General features: G+C 40.9%; 2 protein-coding genes across 3 annotated transcripts; one reads left to right on the top strand and one right to left on the bottom strand.

The window, feature by feature from the left end:
* The first annotated feature begins 211 nt into the window (after positions 1 to 211).
* On the top strand, positions 212 to 7,890 carry lrp13 (low-density lipoprotein receptor related-protein 13). The gene is made up of 20 exons (XM_072387073.1): positions 212 to 242; positions 493 to 645; positions 869 to 1,084; positions 1,175 to 1,372; positions 1,640 to 1,855; positions 1,942 to 2,171; positions 2,491 to 2,620; positions 2,812 to 3,002; positions 3,120 to 3,306; positions 3,708 to 3,920; positions 3,995 to 4,178; positions 4,258 to 4,459; positions 4,819 to 4,980; positions 5,180 to 5,380; positions 5,680 to 6,223; positions 6,297 to 6,416; positions 6,535 to 6,642; positions 6,737 to 6,970; positions 7,046 to 7,418; positions 7,788 to 7,890. The coding sequence occupies exons 1-20, from the start codon at positions 212 to 214 to the stop codon at positions 7,888 to 7,890; spliced, it is 3,996 nt and encodes a 1,331-aa protein (XP_072243174.1).
* Positions 7,891 to 9,732: 1,842 nt separating this feature from the next.
* On the bottom strand, positions 9,733 to 18,114 carry rchy1 (ring finger and CHY zinc finger domain containing 1). 2 transcript variants are annotated; one of them, XR_011916425.1, is made up of 10 exons: positions 17,969 to 18,114; positions 16,725 to 16,844; positions 16,433 to 16,548; positions 16,143 to 16,221; positions 15,989 to 16,033; positions 15,837 to 15,895; positions 14,886 to 14,915; positions 13,675 to 13,795; positions 11,128 to 12,268; positions 9,733 to 9,766 (listed from the first exon to the last, which is right to left on the bottom strand). XR_011916425.1 is itself a non-coding variant. In XM_072388518.1 (9 exons), the coding sequence occupies exons 1-9, from the start codon at positions 18,062 to 18,064 to the stop codon at positions 12,050 to 12,052; spliced, it is 885 nt and encodes a 294-aa protein (XP_072244619.1). In that variant the 5' UTR covers positions 18,065 to 18,114; the 3' UTR covers positions 11,077 to 12,049. The 2 variants fall into 2 exon arrangements, 1 of the variants encoding a protein (XP_072244619.1); XM_072388518.1 differs by lacking the exon at positions 9,733 to 9,766 and having other exon boundaries at positions 11,077 to 12,268.
* Positions 18,115 to 18,167: the final 53 nt, after the last annotated feature.

Genomic DNA, 18,167 nt, shown 5'->3' with positions numbered 1-18,167 from the left:
ATTCAAATAAACACTTAGAATAAATCAGTTCGTTTGGTGTGCTTTCATATGAAAGAGAACATTTTTTCCATGAATTAATAAATTATCTGAATATATAAGAGTACACGAATAGTTAAAAAACAAACAAAAACAACAACAAACTAAACATTTTGAAGAAGCTGCTATTTTAATAAGTTTTTATTCTGTTAATTGTTTAAAACAATTTTTAATGATGGCGTTCAAGCTCCTCCCCTCACTCAGAGGTGCAATTAGGTTGAATTAACGTCACCTGGCACCTTTATAAAATGCCACACAACAGCGCTTGGTGGAATCTGGTCCGTTTTATTTTTTATCTATAGCGATGGGAGGATGGTTATTACGCTGTGTGGCGTTATGGGCATGGTCCTTGCAAGGTGAGGGGCGGTCTACTAAAACTTCTGTTTTTTTGTGTTTTTTTTAATCCCGCTTTTGCAATCAAGTCATTATGCACTTTGTTTCACTTTATCCATCTAGTTGTTTCAGCTGGAGGCAGTCAAAAGAAGTGCAACCTGGGCTCTAAACTATGCAAGGATGGTTCAGAATGTATCTCCTATAGCCATGTGTGTGATGGAGAGATTGACTGTAAGGATGGCTCAGATGAGGACTGTGAATCTGGATGCAGTGAAAGTAAGATTTTAATTTTTTTTCCACACTAAAAATATCAAATGTGGAAATTATTTTGAGCAAAGGGACAAATTAGATCTATGCATTTCTTTAAAACTGGGTAGTTATCTTAAAAGTCTTACACAAAACACCAAAACTTTTTCGCAAGCAAACACCCTTGAACTGCTCAATTGCTAATAAGCCACACTGTTTCAGTTTATCTTTATCAATATCTGCATCCAATTAGCTCAGTTCCAGTGTGCCCATGGGAAGCTGTGTATTGACAAGGACCAGGTGTGTGATGGTGTATCTCAGTGTCAGGACCACTCTGACGAACAGCAGTGCATTAAGAAAACTGAAGGCTGTGTTCACCAGTGTGACGGTTACAGCCGCTGCCTGCCTGCAAGCTTTGTCTGTGATGGTGAGAGGGACTGTTTGGATGGCACTGACGAGGCCAAATGTGGTATGTTCAGTCAAATGGTTCAGTCTGTTGCAAGATACCTGTATAGTATTAAACTTTGAGTAATATTTATCCATCTTTTTAATACTTTAGATGACCAAGAGGAAGAAGAGCCCATTACAGCTCCTGTGTCAACTGTCTCTAGCCAGTTTGTTTCCATCAGGTGTCCTTTAGGTTCCAAACCCTGCAAGGATAACTCTGATTGTGTCCACTACAACCACGTCTGTGATGGGGAAGCAGACTGCAGAGATGACTCAGATGAGGAAGACTGCCTATCAGAATGTGAAACTGGTAACTAATTTGTGCAGCTTTGTCTTTCTTGGAGGCAAAGTTAGCACAGTGTTTAGACTTAAGCATATACTCCATGACTGACTTTTGAGGAAACATGTTCATACAAATCATTGTGCTTTCCAAGATGGAAGAGTTTGCATGGATCACTATAGCTGGTAAATGTATGACTATAGGGATTACTTTTTTTTCCTTCTATGCTATACAGCCTTTATGGTCCCAGTTGTCTTATCTGCTTGTCAACATGACTGTTTCATGTGTCTGCTGCAGGCCAGTTCCAGTGTGCCCATGGAAAGAAGTGTATAGACAAGAGCGAGGTGTGTGATGGTGTTCCTCAGTGTCAGGACCGTTCTGATGAACTTGAATGTGCCAAATACATGGAAGGTTGCACTCACCAATGTGATGACAAGAGCCGCTGCATTCCCAGTAACTTCCTATGCGATGGAGAGAGGGACTGTGTAGATGGCAGTGACGAGGCCACCTGTGGTATGTTGGCTGTGACTGTGCAGTACCTGGAAGATCTACATTTTCTTCCATGTCTGTAATGGTTGCCTTTACCCTCACTCCTATAGCTGACGAGGAGTGCAGTGCAACAGAGTTGAGGTGTACCAGTGGCCAGTGTGTGTCTGCCACTATGCATTGTGATGGTCACCCAGACTGCTGGGACCACTCGGATGAAGAAGACTGCACTAAAGTGCCAGACTGTGCCACCAAACACCACTGCCCTCAGAGTAAAGAGTGTCTGGTGCAGGAGTGGATCTGTGATGGAGACCAGGACTGCAAAGATGGCACTGATGAGAAGGTGAATGCTACATATGGGGTTTGTTGGGCTTGTTCCTCTGGAACTTCTGTATTACTCTATAAGGAAAGATGCCAGTCCTGAGACATCATTAAGTCTGGATTGTTTGTAGGTGGAAAAAGTAAAAATGGCGACTCCTCCTTACCCTGAGTTGCCCCTGTAAGATGAAGGTTGAGGATCAGAAAACCTTTTATATAAGTAGAAGGCTTGTGTTCCTGAAAAGTACTTTATCTTCAAGGTGAAACAGTTGTTGCCTTGATTCTCAAACCAGATCAAATCCTAGTGGCAGACTAAATTAAATTAACTATCTGGTCCTCTTTAGGATTGTCCTGTGGATTCACTGAATTGTGGAGACTTCCAGTGGTTGTGCAAGTCAAAGACTAAGTGTATCCCTGCACCATGGAGGTGTGATGGCATGAAGGATTGTGATGATGGTAGTGATGAAACTGACTGTGAGTAGATGCATTGTATGATTAAAGGTATCTTAGAATTCAAGTGGAACTGGTAATGGCAGTTTAACTGAGTTTTAGTTCGTAACTAAGCACACATAACAATATATTTGTAAATTGCCACAATGAAAGCTGTACCCTATTGGTGTACACGTGTTCCCTTTCTGCATGAAACTTGAATGTGTTCTCCTCAGGTGGCATGGTGACATGCCTACCTCATGAGTTCCAGTGTGGGAGTCAGGAGTGCTTGGATCAAGTTCTAGTATGCAACGGCATTACAAACTGTGCAGATGGATCAGATGAGGGAGGCAGCTGCCAAATAACCTGTGCAGAGGCCGATAACGAGCGCTGCACCCAAGGCTGCTACAGCACACCTCAGGGAATGGTGAGGAGATTCTGTGGGGGGACTAAACCTGTTGGGATGATATGAAACCATCTGGGGGGGGTGCGCACGTGCCTTCTACATGATTACATCTGTTTTACTTTTCTGTGGTTTGTGTAGCGTTGTCACTGTGCAGCAGGGTACAAACTCCTGGAGGACGGGCTGACATGTGGTGATGTTGATGAGTGTGAAGGCCAGACATCTGGTGTGTGCAGTCATCTGTGCATCAATACTCCTGGCTCATACCAGTGTGACTGCCATCCAGGCTTTATAATGGAAGCAGGTGGACACCAATGCAAGATCACGGGTAAACTTCTCTCCATAATGTTGTTCCTACTTCAAAACCCATGCCAAAGTCTAGTTTAAGTAGATGTGTTGGAACATGAAGATATGGTTTGCTTTTTGGGATATGAATGATCAGAGGATCTAGTCATGTCTGAAACAGCAGATGCCAAAGTCTGGAATGTAGGTAAATCAGTCCTTCAGCTGTCCAAAGATAAAAAAAAAAGCCACTTAAATCTTTTTTTTTTCTCCATTCCCATCTCTCTGAAGGACCTGTCAACAGCCTAAAATATCCATAAAAGCATTTCTAGAAATGTCAACCACTCCTTTTGATATTCAGACTGATTCTGTTATTTTGCCTTTAAAAGGCCTCCATAAGGGGAAAATGAAGTACACTAATGACTTACTGATGGTTCTGTTTCTCAGGTGAACCCTTCCTGTTGTCATCCGTTCAAACAGACCTCTACTTGTATGGCTTGCGTAGTGGAAGCCTAGATATCTTGTCTTCCTCAGCTAAGAAGTCCATTCTGTCACTGGACTATGACTGGAAAGATCAGAAGGTCTTTTGGGTCAGTGTGGACACTGACACAATCAAATGGTCTTCACTGGATCAGAAATCCACAGGAACTGTGGTTAAAGGTTGGCACAACCCAATAATTTTTCACATGTTTCAAGGACTAGAGGATACAAACTTAGGGTATTTGTTTCATCAGGTGTTAGAGCTGATTCTGTAGCTGTGGACTGGCTTGGGAGGAACCTGTACTGGATTGATGGGGTCGATAATCAGATTGTTGCCATCAAACTAGCAAAGACCTCAGTGAAGTCACTGGATAGAAGCATAATACTGGATGAAGACTTGGATCAGCCCCGTTCTCTGGTGCTGCTGCCACCAAAAGGGTTGGCATCTGTAATTTTAATTATGTTTTTTTGTCAATATTCTGGAAGACCTGTATTCAAAGTCTAATTTTTCTTCCAGACTGATGTTCTGGACAGAAATTGGCAGTATAGTGAAGATCGAGCGTGCCGGGATGGATGGGTCCGACAGGAAGGCAGTAGTAAACTCCAGTTTAGGCTGGCCAGGTGGCATAGCAGTGGACACCATTTCTGACAGAATCTACTGGACAGATGAGAGACTGAGGGTGATCGGATCTGCCACACTAGATGGTGACAACCTTCAGGTAAATGATTTCAGGGTCTGGCTTATATCAATTTAAACATGAATGTAAAAGTTATAAATGGAATGGTTAAATGCATCATAAGTGGCTCTACAATGGACTCTCCCCCCTCAGTGGACCAGAGATGACCCTGTTTTTGAAGGGTATACAGACTTGACCTACTTAACCCCTACTTCATTCTGTAGTGTGACAATATTTTTGTGATCTGAACTCATCTCTTTGGCAAGGCTGCTTAAAAATGGACAAATTAAATGTACTCCTTCAGTGCTGCCCAAGAACAAATGAATTTATCTACTTTAAAGGGTTTTGTCATAGTGGCATTGACTTTAAAGACTGTACCATGTATAACATTTATTTTCCAGATTCTTCAGATGAAAGAAACCACCAATCCATTCTCTGTGGCAGTGTTCAATGATATGCTGTACTGGTCAGATGCTAAGAGGCGACTCGTGCAGGCTGCTAAACTGTCTGGTAAAAACCATCAAGTTATCCTGAAAAGACTCAGACAACCTTTTGCTGTGAAGGTGAGCAAAGATGTTTACTCATTGGTAGGAACAGGATTGATTTTCTTAAATGGACACTATGCACTTTTTACAAAAGTGCATAAAGCAGTTGCTAAATTGCCAGTAGTCATGACAAGTCTTTGACATGGTTGAAAATTAAACTTCTTAGGTAACTTGTATTGGGTGAATGGTAAACCAATTTGCTGTTGCACTGTTTCAGATCATCCACCCAACACTCCAGATGGATACCGGGAGCCCCTGCAAAAAGACAGCCTGTTCCCACATGTGTGTGTTGGCCCCTGGACGCAAGGCTGTGTGCAAGTGTCCCTCTGGTCTCTTATTGGCTGAGGATGGCCTCACCTGCTCCACCCTTATCACATCAACATTTCTGCTGTTGCTGTCTCCATCTACAGTCACACAGGTTTTTGCTTTACTGCAGAATTTCACTCACTAGGATTACAAATGGATCATGTTGGGGAGGAAGACTCCTGTCAACTTATTGCAACAAGTTGTAAATTGATTCTGTCACTGACCAGAGCTGGGTTAACAGTTTAAACATCTTGGCTTTGTTTAAATCTAATATTCCTTTTTAGGGAACAAACTCCCTGGAGGACAGACTTTGTCTTAATACTAGACTAATTGACTGCTGGCCACATTTTTACTTGTGGTACAATACAAATGCATTTCTGCAGATGTGATCTCACTAGATCTTCTCTGTAGATCTACTTGCAGTCCCAAGCAGCAGAGCTGAAGGGCTGGCCTGAACACTTGGCTCTGCAGGTCCCCAGTGTCAACGAAGCAACCATTCTGGACTACAGTCTGCGTGAGCACACTCTCATTTTGATTGATGGTGGCTCAAGTTCACTCAACTCCTTCAAGCTGAAGGACAATACACTGACCTCTGAAGGCCATCTCCTCAAACTGCTGGATGACTCAATCACCGCCATGGCGCTCGACTGGATAACCCTTAACATGTTCTGGAGCAGCAACAAACAGCCCCGCCTGCAGGTCACATCAAAAACTGGGACACACACAGCTGTTCTCATAAAGGATAGAATTGGCAGAGTTGAGGGTATTGCCCTCCACCCTCCCACTGGGAGAGTTTGCTTCACAAATCTGAACCTGCAGGATACAAATGAAAAGTCTGCAGTAGAATGCGCCCACATGGACGGCGCAGAGAGACGAGTTGTGTGCCAGGATGCAGTTCAGCCCAAATCTTTGGTCTTCTCTAAAAACGGGGATATGATTTACTGGGCTAACACTAGTAAGAGCTTCTTCAAAAGAGAAATTGTACTGCAGTTTGCAAAACGGGCTCTGATTGGTATGAATTTTCTCAGGAACGGGGACAATCGGCTCTGTTAATTTTGATGGCTCTGGATACAGAGAGCTAGAGGCTGGTGATGGCTTGACTGCTGTGGCTCTGGGTGACAACAAACTGCTCTGGATGACTGTTGGTGGTAATGGATCATTTTCTGTTTACTTCACAACCCCTCAGTCACTAGATAACTTTAATATCAAATAATTCAGAAAACTTGACTTGTGTGTAGAGTTTAATGGTGCATCAATATCCTTCAGACATGACCAGGCTGTGGTACAGAGATGATGAGCAACAAAAGAAATTGTGGTTTGAGGTTGGCGCTCAAGTGGTCAGCTTGAAGGCTTTTAGCAAGTCCAGGCAGACGGGTAAGAACCTCACAACTGGACACCTGGGTCATACAGTACTGTCAAAATGACCTGCACTAGTGTCTCAGTTTCTAAACATTGCTCTTTTCATTAGGTTCCAACCAGTGTGCAGAAAATAACGGTGGCTGTCAGCACCTGTGCCTGGCCACCCCAGCAGGTCGGAAATGCATGTGTGCCCATGACTACGTCAGTGTAAAAGATACCAACTGCAACCCTGAGCGAAGCTGCCCAGCTGGAAGCAGGCCTTGTTTGGATCAAATCTCATGTCAACCTGTTGAGAAATTCTGTGATGGGCATGTTGACTGCTCAGACCACTCGGATGAAAACTGTGAGTCTCTGCACTTAAAAGGAAGGCATAAAATTGATGAAACGTCTGACACTTTGGCTAAAACCTCTTTTACAGGTGTCAGTCTTAAGCAATGGTCAGGCACAAAGGTCTCTGCTCCCACCAAGCCTCACAGCCCCTCCCTTTCCTCCACACACCCTCCCACCTCTGCAGTGACTGACCTTGACACCTTCCTGAATGTCAGCATTCAGCTCTTGAACCTGGAAGACCAGTGCAGCCAGAGGAGCTGCAGTGGCAACGGGCATTGTGTGGACATTCAGGGAGTTGTTTCTTGCGTGTGTTCTGAGGGCTACAGTGGCGACTCTTGTCAGGAGCTTCTCCCAAAGGCCACCAAGGGTCCCATGATCTACAGCGTGGTGGGCCTCTGCACAGGGGTTGTGCTCATAGCAGTGATTGCAGTGGTGGTTAAAAGGAAAAGTGCTGCATCAAGGTTAACTTTTTTTTTAAGAAAAAAAAACACAATAGTTTTCTGTAGCTTAAAAACAATACTGATAAGTACTTATATTGAGCAGGTATAAAAGTGTTGCATCTCTCTGAATAGTAGGGTAATAGGTTTCAGTGCAATTGGTTTTTCTTAACCGTTTTTGAATTGGCTCTGTATGAATGAATTTAACTCGAATATAAGTGCCTTGATAATATTTGGCACTATATAAATAAAACTAAGTTGAATTAAGGCCAAGATACAAAATATTAAGATTAACAAATGTCTTTGTTTCTAGTTTAAAACTCAAATGTTAATATTTTCTAGTAGTGGACTTCAGGAGTTGCAAAATTAGATTTCTGTAATTCTCTTCTGCAGGAGGGCAAGCCCAGAGGCATCAAAAGCAATGAGCATGACTGACCTGGAGAATAAAGCAGGGACCACCCCAGCGGATGCAAACAAACTAGAGGTGGATCTCTAAATTTAAACTGTTTTTGTCTTTTGCTGCACCTCTGGGATTCTGACTTCTGTTCCTCTTCACAGGAAGCAGCATCTTCTGTGGATTGAAGCTGATATATGGACAGTGACATTTTAAATAAACGGTCTTCATTTTCAATTGTCTGAAGTTATTTCAGTGTAGTTTACTGTCGGTTGCACATTGCCTGTAAATGTAGATCCCTCTTTAGCAGTGGTACAGCTTGGCTCTAGGCATCACATCAGGCTTTTTTTTTTTTTTTTTTTTTTGGGGGGGGGGGGGCGTGTAGTTATTTATATTTTTATATATATCCCCTCTCATGTGTTGACATAGGCCTACTTTTCCTGTAGGGAAATGCTTAACCCATAGACACTGCAATATCTAATCCATATTATCCTGTTAAAAGCATTCCCTAAACTAATCTTTCTGCATTGAATCATGGTTTAGACCTAAAACAATCTTGATAAGCTTGACTGCATTTTTTGCAGTTTAAAATGCAAGCACACAACTTTTATGTGGACTGTCCTGCTTGATGCAACAACTTTCAAAAATGCAGACTAAAACTGACCACCCCAGCAGGTCAAACACTGCATGTCTAATGCAGTAAATTAAAATAAAATGCATTTAGCCAGAAAGATCAGCTTGTTGCTGGAATGGGCTACTTTAAGTACAAATGGGGATAACAATCCAAGGAGCTAAAATGGTAAATGTAATCTGTTGGCTGAGCTTTGCATCTAAAAGTATTTGTAGTTTACAAGCTGCTTTTCTGGCTGGAAATTTAACTTTGTAAATTATTTGGAGAAAAATGACTATTGTGCAGAAATAGCTTGAAAGGCAGCTGAAGCAGATTTCAGTCTAAATATTGGCACACTGTGTGGAGATGTTAAAATGTAATGCTGACTGTGTCTTGCCATATTATGAGTGGTCAACACTAGAAAAGCTATGAATGTAGGGATCAATCTATGATTTTAAGAGTAAGTCAAGTGTGAGATGGATTCTGCTACAAGAAATGTTGTGGAACTACTCTTTTCTGTAATTTATGTAGCCCATAATGACCAAGAATTTGTCAACTTATTTAAAGTCTAAACCAGCGTGTTCTTGTTTACATCAAAACCACAAAACACATGTTTACTTTAGTTATGAAGCCACTTCTGGTGGACTTACTCTTTCATTATCCTCTAAGAGTTCTTAGCACTCTAATTTCAGTCTATCTGTGGGTGTTTAAAATATTCATTTTTAATGGTTGGTGAAATGGAGCTGGAGTGTCTTTTGTACATTACATTGATGTCATAGCATCCACAGCCATATAAAAACATGTCCAGCTCAGATATCCTATCATTCGCTCAAAACGGAAAGGAGTTTTTGCCAGAGTTGGCACTTTTTTTGGTTAATCAGGAGGGAGAAGATACTGTAGAGGTAGGTCTGAAAGCAAATTTGATACATTATTGTGGCTCAATAATAACCAATATTCAGCAATGCACTTTTATGTCAAGCGTAGTTTTTCTTTAGGTGGCCTTTGACTGCTTTTAAATGCTCAGTAATGAAAGTCCTTTATTCAAAATAGAGCTAAAGTTCAAATTGCTGATCGCTGTGTAAACATGCTGATTTGATTCTGTATCACTTTGAGAGCAAAACATCCAAACAACACCTTGCTTTTGATGTTGACTGGCAACAGTTTGGTTTATGAATGTCATGTAAACATATCTGAAATCATTTGAACTCTTGTAATAGTGAAATTTGACATTTTTACATGTAGAACCGACACCTTGGCTGAAAAAACAAAGACAATGTGATTACTTGTTTTTTTCCCCCCCTTCAATAAAATTGTTCAGAACAGATTTAAAGAATGCTCTTGTTTAATGGAGGGCTCGCATTACAGTCACTGACACCTGCCGATGGCACATACTCCAAATGACGAATGATCCTGGAATTCAGGAACAGCTTAAACAGGCGTTGATGACCTTCTGAAAGAGCAGGTGCTGAGGTTCTGGGGATCCCTGCTGCTCTCTGCTGGTTCTGGTTAAGTAGTAGAAAATGGATTGGATGGATACATTTTTGAATGTAAATCAGCTTGTTTATGAAGTGGCTGGCTCTTGACAGATGAGAGCAGACTTGCAGCTGTATGCGGGATGTTTTTATGCATCTTTCTTTTTCTGATAATACCTGAACATAATACAAAACAGCGCTTATACTACTTCTGTTTCTGTAAATGTAGAAAAGACCACGATGGCAGTTCTGGGGCCAACACTTTGGGCCTTCTTCATGGTGACTGTAGTAGCATCTAAACCAGTGAGTGACTTTATCTATCTGCTACTTCATTTTAAAATTGTAAATAAATGTAAATGGAATTGTGACATTTTGTGTTTTCTTTAAAACAGATCTGTCTCGGTGTGAGCGAGGATTCATCCAAATCTTCAGAGTCCAGCGAGTCCAGGTCATCAGAGGAGAGGGCGTCTCACTTTGCACCCACGCAGGTGGCAGTCACAGAGACGGACAAACCAAATGCTGTGGGGGAGACTGATCCACTGAACACCGCTCTCCTCCCCTCTTCAGCAACAACGGATACGTCGAGCGCACCCCATTCTGAAGACCCACAAACCTCCACCGACGCTTTACAACTCATACCGGATGATCCTTCTCAAGCTGACCTGGGTGGGGACTTTTATGCCGACACAGTGCATGTTGCACCAGAAGCCTCACTGCATCCCGATATAATCGTAAGCAGGACAAAAACCAACATCACCAACACACACCACGTGAATGCTACTCCACCCCCAACACCTCTATCATTCTCCACGGCCACACCTTTGAAAATCCCCATTGGTAACACTGAGGCACCCGTTTCTTTTACAATCCAGTTCACAACCCCTGAGGCAGCTCCACCCAGAGGAGACAGCATCTGACCCCAACACAAGCTGCCTGTTATTCCCTGTTGCCAGCTGATCGCTGTGTAAACATGCTGATTTGATTCTGTATCACTTTGAGAGCAAAACATCCAAACAACACCTTGCTTTTGATGTTGACTGGCAACAGTTTGGTTTATTAATGTAATGTAAACATATCTGAAATCATTTTAACTCTTGTAATAGTGAAATTTGACATTTTTACATGTAGAACCGACACCTTGGCTGAAAAAACAAAGACAATGTGATTACTTGCCCCCCCCCCTTCAATAAAATTGTTCAGAACAGATTTAAAGAATGCTCTTGTTTAATGGAGGGCTCGCATTACTGTCACTGACACCTGCCGATGGCACATACTCCAAATGACGAATGATCCTGGAATTCAGGAACATTTGTCTCAGAGTTGGGTTAATGAGCAGTAAAGAATCAGCATACACTGTAGATGGAACTATCTCACTGAGCATCTCCCTGAAATGTATTGTTTCATTTCAGTTTCACCAAAAATTAATGTTAGGATCTGTTTTAAGAAAGCATAGACAAACTAAGCTAAGTACTTAGATACTTTCAAGTTCTGTTTGTTATTTTTCAATCAAGAACATTTAAATCAAACATTAAGGCCTTAGATGAGGCTTTTACATTAAATTAAAAATTAGGTTGTATTTGAACAACTGTATATTAAACTTACAGTGAAATAAGCATTCAGCAAAAGAATACAAGCTTCAAATGTTAGGAGTCACACTTGTGAACTGTGCAGAGCACATTTCCAAAAAGAGTATCGATGACAGAAAATACTTTTTTTTTTTTTGTGACAGTAGTTGACAACATATGCCACACTCCCTAAACCCATCAGATACGCTTCAAATTGTCCCAAGTGGTCACAGCTGCCACACAGTCGACGGTCACAGGACCTTCCTGGGTTAGACTCAGGTGTTCAGGATTGTGGTGTTTCCTTACTGTTGGTTTCCTGTCGTAGTCTAAAGGCATGCAGGTCCAAACTGTCAGTGTGGAGAGTCCTGCGACTGACTGGCAGCCTCTCCACTGTGTGTCCTTCATCTCACTCGCTGCATGATGGGATAGATGGCAGCGCTGAGGAGCCAAAGCAGGTGCACAAAATAGATGGATTTTCCTTTTTTTCCCTGATCTGTACAAATTCAAAACACTGGCTCAGTCTATTGTTACACTGGATCGAAGTTTGAATTTAAGAGTACCAGTCAAATGTCAGAGACATACAGTAAATGCCATCCCCACTTGCTGGGAAGGTACTATTGATGTGGTAGAGGTGACTCGTGTTGATCTTGCTGCTCTGGCTCCGGGTCTATTTCAGCTTCATTCTCGTTATCCTGCTGCTGCTGCTCCTGCTGCTGCTGCTGCTGGATCAGTCCTCCGTCCTGTGCTGTGTTGTAGGAGCCGCAGCCAGTGCACTTCATCCCCAACACGTGGAAAGGCACCGTGCAGTGGGCTTGACAATCGTTACATATGACCTATAGCGAGAAAGAATGAAAACAATGCTTACAAAAACTTTCTAAACTAACTAAACTAACTTTTCTAAAACTAAATCAAATACAAATATAGCTGCAAGCAGCGATGGCGGGGTCTAGCAGAACAGCAGGTAAGCCTGCGGCTGCTCAGGAAGGCATCATGAGTCCATAGACCAAGTTTCTTCATCCAGGGATTCCAACGGTACCTCATTTGTCCAATTTGAACCAACGGCTCCAAAGCTATGAGCAAAATGCAGTTTTTCTACTTATAGCGCCCCCACTGGGTGGACGTTCACCAGACTTCTTGGGCCTCTTAAAGACTTGGTCATGAGTCTGTGTTATAAGTTTGATGTCAAAAGATTAAATGGTTGCTGAGATATGGCCTCACGTCCTGTTTGGCGCGTCATCGCTGAGTTTGATTGGCTGCTACGGGCAAACGGTAGCGAATTAAAAAATACCACTTGAAAGCTCATGTGAGGCTCAGTCTGAAGATTCTATATGTCAAGTCCCGTGGAAATCAGACAATCTGGGTGACCTGTAATGCGTTTTGAAGGTTTTTGATATAATTCAAAATGGCGGACAATTAAAGATGGCGCGCATGACGTCATAGGGTTGGTTGACCTCGGATATATCAAGGGATTACAATGGTACCTCATATGTGAAATTTGGACAAACGGGTCCAAAGATATGCTCAAAAATGCATTTTTGCTAAATATAGCGCCCCCTATAGGTCAAAGATCACTACAATTCTTGGGCCTGTTTGAGAACAAGTTATGAGTCTGTAATAGAAGTTTGATGTCAAAAGACCAACCGGTTGCTGAGATATGGCCTCACGTCCTTTTTGGCGTCGTCGCCGCCAACTTTGATTGGTTATAATGGGTGAACAAAGTCGAAATTGAAAAATTCGCTTCCTAACTTTTGTGTGGATTCGTCCTAAGATACTCTGTGCTAATTTTCATGAGAATCGGTCAAATTATGTGAACGAAGAATCCTTTTGAAGGTTTTCAAGAAAATCCAAGATGGCGGAAAATCTAGTCAGACGTCATAGGGTGCGTTGGAATCGTCGTGATCCAAGGATTCCAACGATACCTTGTTTTTGAAATTTGGACCAACGAGTCAAAAGTTATTTAGCTGAATGGGCTTCAAACTTTGACATGTTGGTGGCGCTAGAGAGTTTAGAATTTGGGCACAAAATTTGTTGAATTTGCTAATGGCATGGTCCTAAAAATATGGGCTAAATTTCACAACATTTTACCATTGCGTTAATGGGGCTGCCATAGACTTCAATTGCAGCGGAAAGTAGAAGAATAATAAGAAAAGCTACTGAAACAATAGGGTTCTGCAGCTTCGCTGCTAGACCCCTAAATATTGAGAATGTCCTACAATTTATTGGCTCACTGAGGTCTTACTTTGACAGTAACACCCTGGTATTCAGGGGGCATTGGTGACTGAGCAACCTCTTTGTCTATCTGATCCCAGTGGTCCTTCATGTCCCAAGCAGAATGCATACACAGAGGGCAGCGATATGCTCTGAAAAAAAAACAGGAAAAAAAGGGTGGCAGGAATCATTTGGTGCCCTTAACACGGCAGTAACCTGGTCCCTGTAAATCCAAACATACAGCAGGTCAGTAACCATATCTATTTCAACTCTAGTTCAAACATTAGGCCTGTTTTATTCCATCTATTCTATCATGTGTGTGACAACAAAGACTCGACAACAGGCCGCAGAGTTACTGATTCAGCAAATGGTGGCTTACGATTCATCTTCTGTTCCTAAACCGTACAAAAACCGTTTCAATGTGCTTTACAATCTGACACAAAGTCAATTTTATTATTTAAATTGTTCAGAAAGAAATTGAAAAAGCAGACGTGTTAAAACATTTGGCTGTTGTTTCGTTTCGGATTCCAAACTAAAAACTGACTCGCTTTTCATTTAGAAAGTTAATTCGTAAACGTATCCATGACCTTCCTCCAGAGCTGGTTGGATGTAAATACTCTGCAGAGCAGCTAAAATGTGCACAATCTTCTCTTTCATTAAAACATCCACAGATTTGGAACATTTTACCAACCGAAATACAAACTAAGACAAACCTGACAGCTCTCATGTTATCAAGCGAAACAATGGCTTAAACAGACATCTGTGAACACTGAGGAACAATATTCTATAAAAACACACAATAATACATCTGTTTTTGTTCACTTTTCTCTGTCTTCTGCCGTTGTTTGTATCTCTGTTGATAATATAAGATGCCGTTATTATTTATTGATACTTTTTTCCTGTTTGTTTGAAGAATACTTCCCTTAAAAACCTAAAAAAGTGACAAGGACTGTAAATTTGCCACAGTCAGAAGGCCCATTTACACAGCAATGGCTGCATTTTTAATAGAACTTTGTTTTTATGTATTGTTACATAAACTTTAAACAAGTAAATCAATGTTTAGATTAAATCTTTAACCTACCCCGAACCCTCTTCGAACACGTGTTCGACTAAAAAGCAAATGAACATGGTATAATTTTTCTGCAGGAAACTCAACTCCAAATTTCACAAAAACATTTTTTTATTTACTTTAATCTTAACAACAGCTAAATGGAGAAAAACGGACTACGTAAATAGACTTACCCTGTTCTGATCATGTCATCAAAGCAGGTCCTGTGGAGAACATGATGATCAAGCAACTTAAGTTAAAGCACAAACATAAGACTTGATTATTTTTATTCATATTTTACAGATAAAACTCAGCAGACAGTGAACCTGTCAAAAAAGATCTGTTTTAATGTATTTTACATGGAGTCGAGTTAAAACTGGGATACATACAGCTCAGTTATAAAATGTAGAGTAAAACAGAAATAAAGGCAAAATGCAACATTTAAACCATAAATTTGACAAAAAGTAGCACAAAGACAACATATAAAATGTTGAAATTAAGATGTTTTGTTTGATTTATTCATCATCTGTAATTTGGAATACATTTTTTAAAAAGTTGAGATAAGGGTACGTTTCCAAAGGTGCTGCTTCACTTTTTTCTCCATCAACTGCTGTCCTTCTGATAAAAATAAAAAAATCTGGACTTCCCATTCAGCATTTCTGGTGCCTTCAACTTATTCATGCTACATGCCCTAATGCATCCCCCAGACCATCGCAGACGCTGGCTTCAGAAGCATGGCTGCGTCTTAGTATGACATCTGGGTGAATAAGGCCAGGGAGCTCATCTCTATAGAATGACCCTTTTTAAAAACCCAATTATGTTATTGACAATTACGGTAACTTAATTAGCTGCAGAATGTTCCACTTAAAGGTTTTTCTTTTTTTAAAATGAAGAATACAACCTTTCCAGTCAAATATAGCTCCTGTTTCAATCTTTCCAAAGTGTTATGATGGCATCAGAAAACAAGTTTTTTTCTTTGTTGCAAGAAATAAATAAGAATTCTCAGCTGCAACATTTGAGATTTTGTCTTTGTACCTTATCAAACGTAGGGTTTAAATGATTTGCAAATCCATGCTTTGTTCTTACTCACAAACCCAAACCACAGACCACAAGTGTTCCTGACCGATGAGAAAAGTGAGTCATACTTGTGTAAAAGATGGCCACATGGTAGAACATGGGCGCCGATTCTGGACGTGTGAATATCCTTAATGGAAAAACAGAAAGAAATTAATGGCACCAAATGGATTACGTTAAAATCCAGCCTCCCTCTCCCCACATGCGCTTTGTGTGTCATTACCTCCATACACACTGGGCAGTTCTGCCTCGATACATTTTCAACACACTGAAACATAAAAGAATAACCGTGAATAAAAGCAGTGAAGGCAGTTTGCTCATTAAAATGTGCCCATGTGCTGCATGTGAGTCTGGAACAGGTGCACAGTCGGAATCACCTTGTGGTTTCCTTGCAGATCCTGGGCTAAACACAAATTGCACTTCTCACAATGAAAGTACTTCTCCCTTGGTCCAATCCTGCAGATGAAAAAAACTAAAACCTTTTAACTGAGACTTTATCTTCAGTTACTCCTTACAAAATATTCTAGTGCAACTTTAATTAGGCACTCACCTTCAGAACATTCCCCCAAGTTCAATATCATTGCTTCTACCAAGGTTATAAGGTGATTACATGTGTACTGTAGAAAGCTATCAATGTATGTTTATGGTACGTAACCTCGTTTCTCACCTGCATATTCCACAAGGCTGACAGTGGTACTGCTTCTTATCCTTGTCAAACAAGTGGCAAATATCACAGTAATACTCCCCAAACTGCCTGTGGCACTGCTTACATGCCTGCTGTGCCTAGAGGAAAAACACCCAATATTTGTATTTTTTTTTTTCCCCATTTATGAGAGACAATCATGACTTACTGGCACACAAGACAAAGACAAAAGGGCAAAAGGCTACATTTATGACTGCTGAATAGTGTTGCTTCATCTGAGCTGCAACCTGTCCGCCACAGCTGTCTCTTCATTTACCTGCTGCAGGGTTTGACACTCAGAGCACTGCACCTCTTTGACTTTGAAGCGATCCATCTGGTGATTCTCCTCTGCATCGTGGCACAGCCGACACATATACAATTTACCACAGCAAGGGGCCTGGAGCACATACAAACAGTCAATCATTTACATATCATGATTTTTGTTTTTGGCAGACTTAAATATTGACAGAAATCGGTCATCAGATTGGAGAAAGAGTAACTTCATTGGTTAGTTGAATATTCTCACAAAAACAAGGTAACAATAAACAAACTGTGAGCATTCTTAGGGGAGGAATGTGTATCACCAGTACAAATATACTGGTTCTCTAAATATGGTGACTTGAATTGGAAAAAAAAACAGAATTTTTCACAAATACTAAATCTTTAATTGTCAAAAAAATAAAAGAAAGCTCTTTGTACACTGAAGATACTTTTCAATGCATATTCTAAGAATATTTAAATGGAACATTGGGTGTGATTTCTGTGGATTAAACAAGGAAACAAGCTCGCTCACTTATTCAGCACATGTATGTTATCTAAACTATTTTGCATTGACTTACAAAACTTTCCTTTTTGAAGAAAAACATGCCAAATGGTGGCAATTAATGAAAGAGACCATTTATTCCGTTCAAAGAAGAGTTAAACTGATTCTTTTTGACAAATTGGAAAAACCACTATTATCAAAAACCCAAATTATAGCAGAATAACCTAAATTCATAGACCTCCTCACTATATCCACATAAGAAGCTGCTGATTGTCCCCGGGACAATGATATGAGAAATTTGAATTAAAAAGATATTAATACAAATCGCAGGTGATGCTTACACCTCCCTGTAGTCCCAGACATACTTTTTTGTTCTGATATAATCGCGTAATAGATGTGTCAGATGTAAAATTATTCTTTTAGTTGCTTTTTCATCGCATTGCTGTTTTTTAAACGGCTAGCCGCCAAGGGTTGTTTACCGACATGGTGGGTAGTAAGCTAAATTAGCAAACAATTAAATACAGACACCTTTAAAGCTCTGCAACATCTTTCAATTGCTGTGAAGCAAATGTATATAAAACACAACACCAAGACACTTATAGGTCATTATAATGTTATGTCACATACTCGGGTCCAACAGCATTTCAGTAACTAACTAGCTAGCTGCGGGTGGTTGCTGCTAATGCTAATCGCTGCAGCAGTACAGCTAAGACCTATATAAAGCTACAAATTCAACATAGTTAACACATTTTACTCACTTTCAATAAACAGCTGCGAACATAATGCTCACAGCCAATTGGTACTGCCATGCTTCCTCTAACATTAGGATCTCCATACGCAAGAGACGTGTTCATCTGACCCTCCCCACTTGATTTTTCCTTTCTTCTTCTTTGGTGGTGGGCAAAGAGCTTGAAAAACTCATTACCGACACCCTCTGTAGTCGAGTGTGAAGCGAAA

Source organism: Leuresthes tenuis, unplaced genomic scaffold (genome assembly GCF_036924035.1).
Source record: "Leuresthes tenuis unplaced genomic scaffold, fLeuTen1.0.hap1 SCAF_6, whole genome shotgun sequence".
In the NCBI taxonomy this organism is placed as follows: Eukaryota; Metazoa; Chordata; class Actinopteri; order Atheriniformes; family Atherinopsidae; genus Leuresthes; species Leuresthes tenuis.
Note: the sequence above shows the minus strand (reverse complement) of the source record. Positions and strands in the feature narration are given on the sequence as shown.

Bases quoted from the DNA above. Each gene is read 5' to 3' on its own strand.
- lrp13 (XM_072387073.1), top strand. From the start codon at position 212: ATGGCGTTCAAGCTCCTCCCCTCACTCAGAG. The intron at 6,643-6,736 runs GTAAGAACCTCA...TCTTTTCATTAG, and splicing joins TAGCAAGTCCAGGCAGACGG to GTTCCAACCAGTGTGCAGAA. The intron at 7,419-7,787 runs GTTAACTTTTTT...TCTCTTCTGCAG, and splicing joins AGGAAAAGTGCTGCATCAAG to GAGGGCAAGCCCAGAGGCAT.
- rchy1 (XM_072388518.1), bottom strand. From the start codon at position 18,064: ATGAACACGTCTCTTGCGTATGGAGATCCTAATGTTAGAGGAAGCATG. The intron at 16,845-17,968 runs GTGAGTAAAATG...TATGTGCTCCAG, and splicing joins TTCGCAGCTGTTTATTGAAA to GCCCCTTGCTGTGGTAAATT. The intron at 16,034-16,142 runs GTGATTCCGACT...TTTATGTTTCAG, and splicing joins ATCTGCAAGGAAACCACAAG to TGTGTTGAAAATGTATCGAG.